This window comes from Eriocheir sinensis, chromosome 28 (genome assembly GCF_024679095.1).
Source record: "Eriocheir sinensis breed Jianghai 21 chromosome 28, ASM2467909v1, whole genome shotgun sequence".
Classification (NCBI taxonomy): Eukaryota; Metazoa; Arthropoda; class Malacostraca; order Decapoda; family Varunidae; genus Eriocheir; species Eriocheir sinensis.
The window spans coordinates 13,750,659-13,766,796 of NC_066536.1; the positions used below are offsets into that span (position 1 = coordinate 13,750,659).

A 16,138-nucleotide genomic window follows, 5' to 3' on the forward strand; every position below is an offset into this window, starting at 1 on the left:
TCACCAGGGAAAGGAAGAAAAGAGAAGCAGAGAAGTCAAGTGAAGTGAGGGAAAGGCAAGGCAATGGAAGGGAAAGTCACACTCGTAGTAGACTTGTCACCTCACCAGGGAAAGGAAGAACAGAGAAGCAGAGAAACCAGGTGAGATAGAGGAAAGGTAAAGTCACACTCGCCACAGCCTTAAGTGGATCGAGTGTCACCAGATTATCGTACTTAGAACATTGCATTGACGTACCCACACCAACAACCAACAACGATATCCATTTAAAGTTATTATCAAAACCATTAATTATCGATATCCACACCAACAACGATATCCAATTAAAGTTATTATCAAAACCACTAATTATCGATATTTTTTTGCAATAGTTATGAGTCAGAAACCAGAAAATACACTGTGCTGAGTACGATAATCAGATGACGCTACGGTCCCATTCCCTCACCTCCACGTAGAGCGGCAGCGGGCACTCCTGGATGTACTTGCTGACCAGGTCCCGCTGCTCCTTGTTCACGCTGCGGTGGTGGGTCTTCAGGATCCCCTCGAACTTGGTGTAACCCTCGTCCAGCGTCAGCGGCGGGATCTGAGGGGTCGCGAGTGAAGGGGAGACGGTGCTAAAGATTCTACGGTATATATTCTTAGACATATTGCGATCCTATTACGCCTTTTTGTTCTAAGTCCACGGATAATATTGACCGGGTTTCCATGTTTTTTTTTCCGTTCAAGCTGTAGAAATCGTGTACAACTGTCACTAGAATCACAAAGTAGTCCATGAAAATCCCAGCAACTTCCACGAGGGACTTTTCAATCAGGCGAGCTCGAGCTGAAGCGCCGGTATGGTTAAGAACACGGGCTTAAAGCTTTATGTCAGCTTCTGTCATTTTCACGCATACACACACGCTCTGTCTGTCTCTCTACCTGTCTAGCTATCTACCTCCCTATTAATTTATCTGTCTTTCTATCTATCTTTCTATCTGTATAACTATTCAAATATATATTAATTTATCTAACTCTCTCTGATGCTCTTTTGTTACAGTTAGTCTTCCACATCCTAGGTACTCATGCACACACACACACACACACACACATACACACACACACACACACACATACACACACGCACATAAACACACACAGCTAGTATATATGTGTGTTGGATATCCTCAAATCACTTCTCTCCGCCCTTTTTCTAGTTGTCTCTCCATCCCTCATCCCTTCCTTCGCTATCATTGGGCCGGTCTTACAGTCACCCGCTTTCGTTCGCTACCCAGTGAACGAAAGTCTTCCGCGCGCAATCGGGTCTTAGGGTCAGTTCGACAGTCCAGCACAGTCATTGTAAGCGCCCAAACCAAACTATGTTCTCCACAATGATCCGTTATTTCTACTCAATACCAGGTACTAATAAAGAGATTTCCCGTGTGGATTTCTAAATTTTCCTACTTTTTATATCAACGCCAAACACTATACAAGGAATTTTCGTCGTGTGTTGTGTTTGGTTGGGGAGCTTACAAACTTGCTGCATTGGACTGTAAGATTGGCCCATTATCCCTCTCTACACACCTTGAGGAAGCACGCGCGGTCTTCGATGATGCTCTGCAGGAGACGCATCTGCTCCGAGTCGTCCCGCACCGTCATGATCAGCTTCACGTTCTCCGGCAGCTCGCGCGGCACCCACTCGAGCGAGGTGGACCCGTAGCTCTTGACCTGGTCGATGCCGTCTATCATGATGACCAGCGGCCGCACCTTGCACGCCTTGGACCACACGTGCATCAGGAACGAGGACATGTGACGCACGCCCTGCACGGTGGAAGAGGAAGAGAAGACTTGTACTCCGCCATGGCAAAGAGACTCAATGAAGGCTAACAATGAGAGAGTTAAGACTGAGAGACAGACTGAAGGCTAAATGTGACCGATTGAAAGGCTAAAAGAGACAGATTTAAGACAAAGGAGGCAGATTGAAGGCTAAAGGTTCGAGTAAAGGCTAAGAGAGACAGACTTAAGGCTAAATGTGACCGATTGAAGGTTAGATTAGACAGACTGAAAGCTAAAGAGAGACTACAAGAGGCTGAATAAACACTAAAACAGACAGTGAACGCAAAGGGCACAGGCTGAAGACTCAAAGAACTAGAATGCATATACCCACAACACGCGGTTCTCACTAAGACAGACAGAGATGGGACAGGGGACAGAGAATAGACGGAAGAAGGCAATGAGTCTGTCCCCTGCGTGACCGAGTGTATGTAGTCACCTTGGCAGCCTCCGCGTGGTGCTCGCCGAAGAGGGCACAGCACTGCTCGGCGATGGACCTCAGCACCTGCTCCGTGGTGGACGACCCGGGGGTGAGGCCGACGAACCTGCGGGATCAAGAGGAGGGAGATCTTGACAAGCCACGCCACACCACGCCACGCCACACTACGCCACACTACACCACGCCACATCACACTACGCCATACCACATGACGTCACACCACACCTCGCCACATCACACTACGCCAAACCACGCCATGCCACACCATACCACACCACACCACACCACACAAAACCACACCACAGTGCCCACACCACACAAAGCCACCACCACACTACTAACAACAACAGCCCCACCACCACCACTATACCACCCCAAGCAACACCCCAAGGAGGACCAACCACACCACCACCACCACCCCGCCCCGCCCCCTCACCTGACGACCAGCGGCACGTCCACCAGCCACTCGCAGCACCTCTCCATGGCCTTCGCGATGAGGGACGACTTGCCGCAGCCCACCTCGCCGTGCATGATGAGCGGCACGCACGAGTCGTTGTTCAAGTACCTGTTTTGGGGGAACGACAACAACGACCAGGGTAAAGAGGAGCCTTGAAGGGGATACTGCTTTACTTTGAGTCATTTGGGGTCTTTTTTATCTGTTTCTGTGTGTTGACTAGTAAAGAGGAGAGAGACTGACCACAACAACGAATATTAAGGTAGTAATTAGTGATCTTTGAAGGGGATATTGCTTTATTTTGAGCTATTAAAGGGGTTCTTGATCTATGTATACGTATGTTGGCTGCTAAAGAGAAGATGCATAGAACAAGACAGTGGCAAAAAAAATAGTAGCAGGACGAGACAGAAAGAAAAAAGAAAGAAAAAAAGACAGAAAGAAAAATGAAAGAAAAAAAGGAAGAAGAAAAGGAGAAAGAAAGAAAAAAGAAAGAAGAAAGAAAAAAGACAGACAGGAAGAAAAATGAAAGAAAAAAGAAAGAAGGAAAGGAGAAAGATAGAAAAAAGATAGTAAGAAAGAAAAAAAGAAAGAAAAGACAGAAAGAAAGGAAAATGAAAGAAAAAAAGAAAGAAGGAAAGAAGAAAGAAAGAAAAAAGACAGACAGAAAGAAAGAAAATAGACACAAAGAAAAATTAAAGAAAAGAGAAAAAAGAAAAGAAGAAAGAAAGAAAGACAGATAGAAAGAAAGCAAGTCACGCCCCCCTCACCTTCTAATCTTGGCGAGCAGCTCCTGTCTGCCCTGGAAGTTCTTGTATCTGAACTGACACATGAGCGACTGTTGCATCAGCTCATGGAAGAGGCGTTTCTCGATGCCCAGGTACGTCTTCAGCTCCTCCTGCAGGTGTGGAAAGGACAGGTGTGTGAGTAAGGGAGGGGGGGATGGGGGAGAGAGAGAGGGAGGGAAGAGGGTGGAGGGGGAAGAGCAAAATTATGTATATACTCACAAGGAAGTATTTCATGGGGTTTGGAGTTTTGATGCTTGGAACCTGAAGACATTTTTTGCTCTCTTACTAAGGTATCTCATGAATTTTGTTTATATTTTTCCCCCTCCTCCTCCACTTTTTCCTTTTTCTCTTGCTTCTCCCCTGACTCCTCCTCTTCGTCTTCATCGTCTTCCTATAAACTCCATTTCCTTCTCTTCCTATTCCTTTTCCTTCTTTCAATACCTTCATTTACCTTATATCCTCGTACTTCTCCTCTTTCCTCTCACATATCTTACTTATCTTTCTCTCTTCCTTATCCCCATCTTCCTCTCCGTATTTCTGTCTCTCTTCTACCATGTCTTTCCTCCTTCTCCCACTTCTCATTCCTCTCAACTATCCCACTTATCTTTCTCTCTTTTTTCTTCCCATCTTCCTCTCCGTATTTCTATCTCTCTTCTACCATGACCTTCCCCCTTCTCCCCCTTCTCATTCCTCTCAACTATCCTACTTATCTTTCTCTCCTCCCTACTCTCCCCCACCTTCCCTTCGCATTTCATTTCTACCTCCCATCTACCATGTTCATCCTCCCTCCTTGCTGTGTGTACGTCCGAGATCTCACCTTCGTCTCGTCCTCTTCAATGATGCCGTCGATGATAGAAATGAGCAGCGGGGAGATCTGCGCGCACAGGTCCTCGACGAACTGGGCGTGTTCTGGCACCTCGGGGTTCATGCCGGAGTTATGCCACTTCACGCGGAACTTGAGCATCCGAATCTCGTCCAAACGCTCCTGTGAAGGGTTGTGCGAGTGGTGGTGAGTGGTGGTGGGGGGTGAGGTTGTGTGTGGGGGTTGTGTGTAGGGGTTGTGTGTGGGGGTTGGGTGTTGGGGGGAATTGTGCTGTGTGGGGGGGGAATTATGCTGTGTGTGTGGGGGGTAGTGTGTGAGGGGGTTACACACACACACTATCTATCTCTCGTATTTCTCTGTCTCTCTCTATCTAGCTCATACACTCTTGCTCTCCTTCTCTCTCTCTCTAACTTTGTATCTATCTATCTATCTATCTCAGCACTCTCCCGCACCTTCAGTTCACTCTGCAGGATGTCGAGTCGCTTCTTGCTCTCGGGTTCCACGGCCACGTACACCTTGCCCTGCGCCGGGATGTTGTGCGAGGGGAAATGCGTGAACTTGCGGCAGATCCAGAGGCAGTGTTTGGCGCTCTCCTGGTTCATGAAGACGCTCTGCTTGATCTCCTGAGGGTGGGCCAATAGAGAAGAGTAGGTGGTCAGTGTGCATCATGTTGTTTAGCTGGTATATTAGTGACTTTGGTGGGTATTACAATTGGGGATGGGGGGCGTCGATAACTGTACAATGATGCTTTCTTTTACAGTAACGGAAGCAACTCAGAGGCAAAACATAAAGCCCGATAAAAGTTTGCTGCTGTAAGTAAAATAAAAAGATAGTTTGAGTGGTTTAAAAGGGGAAGTTGGTGAGGGAGTAAGGGTGTGGTATTCTTATTATTTCAACTACCATCAAGTCTTCCATTCTCGTCCACCTCGTCCTCTCTATTTCTGCTTCATTTATCCTTCTACGTCTCCTTTTTTAACCTCACTGTCGAAACCTCCGCCTTCCACCTTATTCGCTCCCTTCCTTCTTGTCTTACCTCCCTCTTCTTCTCATCCTCTCTCCCTTTTATTCTCCCTGCCTTGTATATCTTTCTGGTCTTCCTATCTCTTCCCTCTTAACGTACCTCTTCCTCTCCCTTATACTCCCTGATTTGCGAACTTAAACTCTTCCTTTCTCCACATCTCATCTCTTACCCCTCCTCATCACCTTGCCTCTCTTCTCCTCCCTACACATCTTTCCTCCTGTCTTTCTTCATCTCTCCTTCCTCCCTTAGAAGAAAATAAAAGATGAGAAAAAGGAAATGGATGCTGAAGATGCTGGGAAGGAGGAGGGTTGCTTAGGATGCTGACAGGGAGGGAGAAGAGATCCTGTTCCTTCTTACTTTACCTCTTCCTTTATCTTTTTTTTTATTCTCCCTAACTTCTGTATCTCTCTAGTCCTCCAATCCCATCCTCTTACCTCCCTCTTCCTCTCCTCCTATCTCTAATTACTCTCTCTTACCTGTTCCATGACGGTGCTCAGGTACTTCTCCTTCTGCTCCTGGTTGAACACCGTCCTCATCAGCGTCATCATCTTCTTCACCTCGGCGCTCCAGTCTGACACGGCCTCCTGGTGCTGGGCGCTGCTACTCTCCTGCAGAAGGCGGCGAAGAAGGGGAGGAGGTAAGGTGAGTGATGGGACGAGGCGCATGTTAGGTTCTCACTCTTCTGTATTAGTCAACAATTTAGTGTCTGTATTTGTTTATGTCGTTTTGTCTGTTTTTTGTCGTTTTTTTATTATTTTATTTGTGGGAATGTGTGTCTCTCTGTCTTCTTTTCTGTCTATGCGTTTCTTTATGTTGTTTTTCTTAGTCTGTTTTATTTCTTGTTTTGTGTGAATCTTTATCGGTCTGTATGTTCTTTTTCTGTCTACCTGTCTATCTATTTACCTCTCTCTCTTTCTATATAGTTAACGTATCTATTTCTCTATCTATCTATCTATCCAGCTATCTATCCATCTCTCTATCTCTCTATCTCCTCTCTCCCTCACCTTGATATTTGGGATGTAGGTGCAGATAAAATTAACTGTTTCTCTTATCTCTGTCTATCCACGTATCTACTTACTTATCTCCAACTATCTATCTATCCATCTCTCTATCTCCTCCCTCACCTTGATGTTTGGGATGTAGGTGTAGATAAAATTAACAGTTTCTCTTATCTCTGTCTATCCACGTATCTACTTACTATCTCCAACTATCTATCTATCCATCTCTCTATCTCCTCCCTCACCTTGATGTTTGGGATGTAGGTGTAGATAAAATTAACTGTTTCTCTTATCTCTGTATATCTACGTATCTACTTACTTATCTCTAACTATCTATCTATCTACCTCTCTACCTCCTCCCTCACCTTGATGTTCGGGATGTAGGTGCTGATGGGCTGAAGCTTGTAGCAGGGCGGCTGGGCGTTCTCATCCCAGTGGTACCATTTCCAGAAGAGCTCGCGGTCCGTGTCGACTTCGAGGCTGGAGATCCCCTGGTCGAAGTCCGGGCCCTCGATCACCCGGGGCAGAAGAGCATTGCCGAAGGTCTCGTTGAGGAACACGACGGTCACGATGTGGGAGTCGCGTGCCTGGGCTGTGTGTTGGGGGAAGGAGAAGCAAGGAGGTAAGAAGGGGCAGGAGGGGAGATGTGGAGGAAGGAGAAGAGAGGAAAGATGATGTGGAAGGGTAGGAGGAGAGATGTGGAAGGAGTTTAGGTGTGAGGAGTTTTTGGACAGATATTCTTCTCTCTCTCTCTCTCTCTCTTAATTTCACCCTTTCTTCCAATCTATCCCTAACATCCCATCCGCCTTCCTCTTTCCTACGTCCTTATGAGCTAGCCCAGACACAGTTTATCACCCTTCCCTCCATCCTTTTTTCTCCCACCTATTACTAACATCGAACCCTCCTTCCTCTTCCCCCTTTGCTTCCCGTCTATCCCTAACGTCCCAGCCTCCCTCCTCTTCCCTACGTACTGGTGAGCTGGCCCAGGCACAGTTCCTTGAGGGAGTGGTCGTTGAGATGCTCGTCCGGGATGCCCCAATGCAGGTCCACCGTGTTCAGCTCGTAGCCCTTCTCCATGCAGTACAGGCGCAGCTTCGGATACACGTACTCCATCAGGGCGGATCGCTCCATGATGGTGTCTGGCGGGGAGTAGGGAAGGTAAGTATTGGATAGAAGGGAAGGGAAGGGAAGGGAAGGAAAGGGAAGGGTAGGGAAGGGAAGAGAAGGGAAAGGAAGGGAAGGGAAGGGAAGGGAAGGGAAGGGAAGTAAAGGAGACGGAAGGGAAGGGAAGGGATGAGAAGAGGCGAGGAGAGGAGAGAAAAGAAGAAAAGATAGTAGAAAAGATAAGAGAAGAGAAGAGAAGAAAAGAAGAGAAAAGAAGAGAAAAGAAGAGAGAAGACAAGAGAAGAGAAGAGAAAAGAGGAACAGAGAAGAGAAGAGAAGGGAGGAATAGAGAAGAGGAGCGGAGAGGAGAGGAGAGGAAAAAAAAAAAAACAGAGAGCACACTTACCCTTCAGGTCGGCGCACGTGTAAATGCAGATCTTCCTGGGCTTGAGGATGGGCTTGACATACACGACGTTGCCCATCACCAGGTTGCGGATCACGTCGGAGAGCTTGTTGAGGTCCGGCAGGTGACTCAGGTGAGGGATGACGCCGCGGGTCTTCCGGGGCGATTCCTTCACGTCAGTCGGGCCCGGAGCTTCACCCTGGGTCATGCCTGCACACACACACACACACACACACACACACACACACACACACACACACACACACACACACACACGGATTGGGGGGGTGGGGGGAGAGAGAGAAAGTACAGTTAGTTCACGTTGTTTCCTTAGTGTTTATATTTGCTAAACATTCTTCTTGTTAGTTGTATTGTTAACATTTATTACTAGTGTGGAAGTAGAAGAATTAATACCTTTATAATATATGCATGAAGTTTGAGATAAGCTTTTTTTTCCTCTTTTGTTTGCCTTTGTTTCCCTTCTTTTTCGTTTGTTTCCTTTGTTTTTCTTTGTGTTTCCCTTTGTTTCCTTTGTTTTTCTTTGTGTTTCCCTTTGTTTCCCTTTGTTTTCTTTGTTTTTCCCTTTGTTCCCGTTGTTCCCTTTGTTTCCCTTTGTTTTTCCTTTGTTTGCCTTTGTTTGCCTTTGCTTTCCTCTGCTTTCCCCCTTTGTTACCTTTGTTTCCCTTTGTTTTTCTTTGTTTTCCCTTTGTTTCCCTTTGTTTTCCTTGTTTCCCTTTGTTTTCTTTGTTTTCCCTTTGTTTCCCTTTGTTTCCCTTCTTTCCCTTTGTTTTCTTTGTTTTCGCTTTGTTTCCCTTTGTTTCCCTTGGTTTCGCTTTGTACTTCCCTTTGTTTTGCCTTTGTTTTTCTTTGTTTCTTTTGTTTTCCTTTGTTTCCCTTTGTTTCCCTAGTTTCCCTTTGTTTTCCCCCTTTGTTCCCTTTGTTTCCCTTTGTTTTCTTTGTTTCCTTTGTTTGCCTTTGTTTTCTCCCTTTGTTTCCTCTGTTTCCCTTTGTTTTTCTTTGTTTTTCCTTTGTTTCCCTTTGTTCCCCGTTGTTTCCTTTTGTTTTCCTTTGTTTCCCTTGGTTTCGATTTGCACTTTCCTTTGTTTTCCCTTTGTTTTGCTCTCTAAGACATCTTCCACCTCCCACGCAACCTACTCAACATCCCACACACTCTCTCGCCATCCCTGCCAACCGTTCCTTCTTCTCCACCCACACACAAGCTGAGAAATTCTACCTAAGACATCTTTCACATCCTACACGATCTATCTAACGCTACACACACCCTCACCTTCCCTGTCAACCATTATATTAGTTCCTCGTTCTCCACCCACACACAAGCTGAAAAATTCTATCTAACACATTTTTCACATCCTACGCGATCTACCTAACACTCTATACATTCCCTTCTTTCCTGCCAACCATTATATTAGTTCCTTGTTCTCCACACACACACAAGCTGAGAAATTTTGCCTAACATTCTGCACATCTTACGCAAACTACCCAACGCTTCACAATCTCTCTTTTTCCTTGTCAACCATTATGTTAGTTCCTTGTTCTTCACCCACACACAAGTTGAGAAATTCTACCTAACACATTCTGCATATCTTACGCGAACTAGCCTACCCAACGCTCCACAATCTCTCTCTTTCCCTGTCAACCGTCCGTTCCTCTTTCTCTCCTCAACCACAAGCTGAGAAATTCTACATAACACAATCTACACGTCCCACACGATCTACGTAACGCTTCACATACTCCCTTCTTCCCTGCCCTGCACCACTTTCCTCCCATCTATTATATTACAGCCTCATTCCTATCCTCTACGTCTTTGTGAACTGGTCCAAACACACTCCCATCTACCTCTTCCCAACTATTCCTTTCCACACAAGCCGAGAAATTCTACCTAACACATTTTACACGCCCTATACGATCTACCTAACGCCTCTCACACTCCCTCCTTCCCTGCCAACAGTTCTTTGTTCCCCACCTCAACACAAGTCGAGAAATTCTACCTAACCCATTCTACACGTCATACACGATCTATCCAACGCTCCACACCCTCCCTTTTTCCCTGCCAACAGTTCCTTCTTCTCCACCTCCACACAAGCCGAGAAATTCTACCTTACACATTCTACGCGTCCTACACGATCTATCCAACGCTCCACAACCTCCCTTCTTCCTTGCCAACAGCTCCTTGTTCTCCACCTATACACAATTCTTCCCGAGGAGCCGCAACAGAAGACAAAGACAACAGGCACATGGTAACCTTTCTTCCAGTATACCCCCCTCCCCCAGTGCCCCCAGCCCCCCTTCACCCAACCCCGAGGCACAAGGACGAGCAATAAAGTCGCGGGTGGGAGCCGAGGGGGTGAGTTGCCCGGGCGGCGGTGCTCAGGCAAGGGCGGCGGCTCCTACACCTGCCAGACCGATATTTAATGAAAATTTTCCTCAGTGGACGTACACAGCGGCGGCGGCGGCGGTGGGGGCTGTGAAGGGGGCCAGGTAAATATGTTATGACGGGGCGGGGCGGGGAGGCGGGGAGTGGGGGCAAAAATAGACACGTGAAGCAATGTATTTACGTGCGGCGCCGCTACTGACCCTTAAAATACCTTCCACGGGTTGCAGAAATAACGCATCGACCTGCGAACTAAAAAGAAAAAAAAAGAGAGAGAGATAAAAGGTAAAAATGAGTATGACAAGCCTAACGACCCTAATATTAGACACTTCCTGGGAACGACAACAACAACGGCGACGACGCAAACAAGAGGACGACCTGACGGGGGGGGGGGGGGGGTGAGTGGGATGGAAACAAAGCCACTGAACTGAAAGCGAAAAGTCTAGCGACCCACCTTGACATTTCCTGAGAACGACAACAACGACGACGACCTAAACAAGACGACGACCTGAGGGAAGGGAGAGAGACAGAAGAGGAAAAAGGGAGGAAGGAGGAACAATGGCACTGAAGCTAGAGAAACGACCCTAACGACCCGCCTAGACATTCCCTGAGAACGACAACAACGACGACGACCTGAGGGAAGGGGAAGCGACAGAAGAGGAAAAAGGGAGGAAGGAGGAACAAAGGCACTGAAGCTAAAGAAACGACCCTAACGACACACCTAGACATTTCCTGAGAACGACAACAACGACGACGACGCAAAGATGACGACGACCTGACGGAGAGGATGAGACAGGAGAAGGAGAGGGAGGGGGCGAAAGAGGAGAAGGAAGAGAGGGAGGAAGGAGGGAGGGGGAGGGACAAAGGCACTGGACCTGAAACACCCTCATTACGACCCTTCCGACCCACCTAGTGACCTCGCCATCCCCACCAGGAGGCGTGAGGGGCCCTGCAGCGCGAGGCAGACGGAGTGGCGGCCCCGACGGCGACGCTCCCCCCGCACCAGGCTGAGGAAGCGGTGTAGGTCCAGGTCATCGAGGGACGGCATGGCGGAGGTGATGGCTGAGGCGACGCTGAGGTTCTCCTGCAACGGTAATCCACTCCAGACGTCCTCCTCTTTGACTACGGACGGACGACGGTGAAGACTCAAGCGCCTCTTTAGCTGCTTCTGTGCTTAATCTCCTTGTTCGACTGACCGTGGGCGGGGAAAATTCAGGCGACTGTTCTCTTGTTGCTGTGGTTAATCTTGTTGGTTGCTGTCTGCTGCTTTTCAACGCCTAACTAACGTTGTAAATTCAAGCGCCTCTTTTGCTGCTTCTGTGGTTAATCTCCTTGTTCGACTGACCGTGGGAGGAGAAAATTCAGGCGACTGTTCTCTTGTTCCTGTGGTTAATTTTGTTTGGTGACTCTGCTGCTTTTCAACGCCTAACGAACGATGTAAATTCAAGCGTCTCTTTTGCTGTTGCTGCGCCTAATCTTGTTTGGTGACTGACAACTTATCAACTCCCAATCGGACGGTGAAAATTCAGACGCTTAGGTAGGCTAGGGAAGGAGGTTAGGGAGGGAGGGAGGGAGGGGGCGCCACTCCCTGCCTGCTCTTCACATGCTCCCGATGCGCCACACTTCCAATCGCTCGCCACTGGGACGCTGCACACTTCGATAAACTGACACACATCACACTCCGGGCTTTCTCAACGGTTCTTTAGCGCTGGACACTCCTCACTTAAACCTTTTACCTACATATACACTATACATTTGTTTATATCTTAGTCACATATTGGTTTCAGGATCGTCTCTCTCAGCTTAATATGGCGCTGTTTTCTTACCCCTCAAAAGTATTCGCTACTACAAACCACAGACGCCACATTCGTTTGTTTTTATCTCATTCACATGTTGTTTTCAGGATTATCTTTCTCCGTTTTACGTGACGCTGTTGCCTTACACTTCAAGGATTCGCTTCTACACACACACGCCACGCTTTGTCTATCCTTCGTCCGACACACACTACTCCCCATTAACTTTAGTAACCTCTCAGACCGCCTGGAACGACTGACGAAGCTGAGGACGGAGAAGAAGGTGGTGACGTCACTCTCTTACAATAGTTTTCTCTTTTACACACACACGCCACGCTCGGTCTGTCCTTCACCCGCCACACACGAGTCTTCATCTACTATGGCAACCTCTCATGCCACCTAGAACGACTGACGAAGCTGAGGAAGGCGAAGAAGGTGGCGGTGAGGGTGACATGTTGGCGCTACGTCGCGGGCTCGTAACGCAGGAGGCGGAGGAGCAGGAGGAGGCGAGTGCATGTTTTATTTAGTCTGTTGTGAGGCCTCGGCGACATGATACGCAATTGAGCCTGACCGCTGGCACACTAGAGGCTCCGGGGGTGTAGCGAAAGAGGAGGAGGAAGAGGAGGAGCATGAGGGAGAGAGGGAAGAGAAGTGGAAAAGGACGAGGTGAGATGAAACAGAAGAGGAGGGCGAGGAGGAGAAGTAGGACGAAGAAGAGGAGAAGAGGAGGAGGAGGAGAAAGAGGAGGAGGAGTAACACTGAGAGGTACTTCCACTACACATTCCCAACATCGACTGGCACACCTGTCTCCCTCTCTCCCTCACTCTCCCTCCTCCTTTCTCTCCACCTCTCCCTCTCTCTTCCCTCCTTCTCCGTATAGAATAGCATAACACATCCAAATTCCTGCCGTTTGAGTGTGTGTGTGTGTGTGTGTGTGTGTGTGTGTGTGTGTGTGTGTGTGTGTGTGTGTGTGTTAATACGTACATACATACATACACATACACACACGCTTCTTCTTTCTCTCTCGTACTGAAATATTTATAATGGCAAGAGCTGGATATTATTGGTGCGCTTAACCTGACTGTATAAGAGAACATGATTGGTTGATATCGGGGAGAAGGGGAGAGCAGGGAGGGGGAGAGAGAGGGGAGTGGGAGGGAGAAAGGAAAGGGGGTAGAGAACGGAGAGGGGGAGATAAAACAGAGAAGGGGAGAAAGAATGGAGGGAGAGGGAGAAAGGGGAGCGAGAGGGAGAATGGAGGTGGAGATAAGGGAGAAAGAGGAGTAGGAACGGGGAGAGAGAGAGGGAGAGAAAACGAAGAAGGGGAGAAAGAACAGAGAAAGGGGAGAGAGAGAATTGAGAGAACTCGTTACTGGAGAACCGAGAGAAAGAAAGAGAGGAGAGAAAGAGAGAAAGGCAAGGAATGGAGAGAAGAAGAAGAAAAAGGAGGAGGAAAAGAGAAAGAGAAAGAGAGAATGGGAAGGAGGATGGAGGGGAGTGGGGGAGAAGGGCACGGTGGAGGAAGAGAGAGAGGAGGAGGAGGAGGAGGAGGAGGAAAGGTAGGGTTTTGGGGGGCTTAAATGTCAAGTGTGTTGTCTCCCTCTGCCCCCATTCTCTCTCTTCCTCCTCCTCCTCCTCCTCCTGCTCCTCCCCACGCCTCTGCATTATTGGTGAGGAATGACGTCACATGCGAATAGGGAAGCAAGGAAGAAGAGAAGAGAAGAAAGAAGAACGTAAGAAAGAAGAAAATATGAAAAGAAAGAAAAAAAGGTGTTGGGATGAAGAAGCGAGAATGAAAAGAGAAGAAAAGAAAGAAGACATAAGACGTAAAAACAATAAAGAAAAGGAAAGAAAAGAAAGAAAACGAGAAGAAAAGAAAGAAGCAGTAAAAGAGAGAAGGAAAACAATGTAAATAAAGAGGGGATGAAGAAACGAGGAGGAGGAGGAAGAAAAAGAGAAGAAAGAAAAGAAGACAATAGAAAGAAAAAAAGAAAGAAAACAAACGCCTATGAAGAAAATAAAGACAATAATAACGTGTTGGGATGAAGAATCGAGGAGGAAGAAGAAGTAAAAGAGAAGAAAGAGAAGAAAATAAAAAGAAAAAGAGAAAACCAAAACAATATGAAGAAAATAAAGACAACAATAATAACGTGTTGGGATGAATAAGCAAGGAAGAAAATAAGAGGAAAGAGAGGAGGAGTAAAAAGGATACCAGGAAAAATTAGACTTATCTTACTAACACACCCTCTACGAAAGCCTTATCAAATGTGTGTGTGTGTGTGTGTGTGTGTGTGTGTGTGTGTGTGTGTGTGTGTGTGTGTGTGTGTCTGTGTGTGTGTGTAAGCCCTGAAGAAATGATTGAAACACGGCCCTGAGACACAATATACAGGGTTTTCATTGCAAGTCCGTCTCCTCGTTCTAAAGTCAGTCTGAGTCTCACACGAACGTCTAAGTAGAAAGCCTTATCAAGTGGGTGTGTATGTGTGTGTGTAGGCGCTGAAGAAATGATTGAGACGCGGCCCTGAAACACAATATACAGGGTTTTCATTGCAAGTCCGTCTCCTCGTTCTATAGTCAGTCTGAGTCTCACACGAATGTCTAAGTAGAGGGAAGAAAGACGTACTAAACGCCTTGAAATTGTGTGAGCCATTAAAACCGCCTAAAGCCGAACCCTCGTTGACCCGCCGTTCGAACACGCTGCAAAAGGCCCGCCGGAAAGGTCACTCAACTTGTCATTATCTTTTGTTAATGAAAATAATTGCTTGCTTGCTTTTTCTTTTTCCTTTCCTTCTCCTTTCTCTTCATTTCTTTCTTTGTGGTTAGTTATCTATCTCTACTGTTTCTTATTCATGTCTTTAAGGAGATTAGTCAAGTTCATCGTGCAGAAGTCTTGTCAGATAATTGCTTCCTTTCTTTTTCTTCCTTTCCTTCTCCTTTCTCTTCCTTCCTACCTTACCGATAAAGGGAAAATGGGAACAAACGCCTCTCCCTATCCTTCCCTCCCCTCCTATCCCTGCCTCCCCTATCTATGTGGCAAGCCTTACCTTACTTTTATGGATGGTTTTCCCCTGCACATCCCTCCCTCCCTCCCTCCCTCTTTCCTACCTTACCGATAAAGGGAGAAGGGCAACAAACGCCTCTCCCTATTCCCTATCCTCCCTTCCTATCCCTGCCTCCCCTATCTATGTGGCAAGCCTTACCTTACTTTTATGGATGGTTCTCCCCTGCACATCCCTCCCTCTCTCCCTCCCTCTTTCCTATATTTCCTTTTTTTTCCCTAATTTTTTTTGCTGCATTTAATCATTTTTTATTTTTCATCCTTTTTTTCCTTTCTCCCCTCACCCCTCTACCTTATTTTCCACCTTAGAACATTATTTTCCACCTAAGAACTTACTTTCCACCTAAGAACTTATTTTCCACCTAAGAACTTATTTTCCACATTACCTTCCTATCCCTCCCAATCTTGAATAACACTGAGAGGTACTTCCACGACACATTGACTCACCATGCGCCTCCCCGCTCAAGGAAGACCCGTCGTTGTCCGTTATCTTGACAGAGAGCAGCGGTCGGGCGCCCTGTCGGTTGGCCCCCCCGCCCTTCTCCGAGACGCAGCTGTCCGTGTCGTAGCTCCGATCCGACGTGGACGAGCTGACGGCCCTGGCGGGGACGGGCGTGATGACCCTCGGGTGCTGCGAACTGGTCCTGGAGGGGGGAGAGTGGTCAGTGTTAGAGGGAGTGGGTGGGGGGAAATGGGAGGGGAGTGAGGGAGAGAGGAAAGGGGGTGCTGTGGAAATGTGGATGAGTGTGTTGTTATGGGTATGGGTGTAGATGGGTGTGGATAGGTGTGGGTGTGTGCATGGGTGTGGGTGAGTGGGTGTGTGTGTGGGTGGGTGTCGGTGTGCGCCATCTACATACAAGCCTCCTCCTTCTCCTCTTCCTCCTTCTCCTCCTAAATACAAGCTTCCTTCTCCTTCTCCTCTTCCTTCTTCTCCTCCTCCTACATACGATCCTCCTCCTTCTCCTCTTCCTCCTTCTCCTCCTCCTACATACAAGCTTCCTTCTCCTTCTCCTCTTCCTCCTTCTCCTCCTCCTACATACAAGCTTCCTTCTCCTTCTCCTC

The 16,138-nt window shown here is 47.5% G+C and overlaps 1 protein-coding gene across 3 annotated transcripts in view; it reads right to left on the bottom strand.

Annotated features, from left to right (window-relative positions):
- LOC127004588 (NACHT domain- and WD repeat-containing protein 1-like) overlaps positions 1–16,138 on the bottom strand; it is a 55,308-nt gene that overhangs the window by 19,349 nt on the left and 19,821 nt on the right. For 2 of the 3 annotated variants that reach the window (XM_050872473.1, XM_050872472.1), the window contains exons 3-14: positions 15,524–15,720; positions 7,837–8,043; positions 7,298–7,465; positions 6,692–6,918; positions 5,805–5,936; positions 4,760–4,930; positions 4,302–4,469; positions 3,467–3,594; positions 2,682–2,810; positions 2,246–2,351; positions 1,558–1,794; positions 443–580 (exon numbers count right to left, since the gene is read on the bottom strand). In XM_050872473.1, the coding sequence (XP_050728430.1) occupies positions 443–580; positions 1,558–1,794; positions 2,246–2,351; positions 2,682–2,810; positions 3,467–3,594; positions 4,302–4,469; positions 4,760–4,930; positions 5,805–5,936; positions 6,692–6,918; positions 7,298–7,465; positions 7,837–8,043; positions 15,524–15,720 (2,008 nt within the window). Of the gene's footprint in view, positions 1–442; positions 581–1,557; positions 1,795–2,245; positions 2,352–2,681; positions 2,811–3,466; positions 3,595–4,301; positions 4,470–4,759; positions 4,931–5,804; positions 5,937–6,691; positions 6,919–7,297; positions 7,466–7,836; positions 8,044–11,134; positions 12,796–15,523; positions 15,721–16,138 lie in introns of those variants that run through there. The other variant, XM_050872474.1, reaches the window with a different exon arrangement.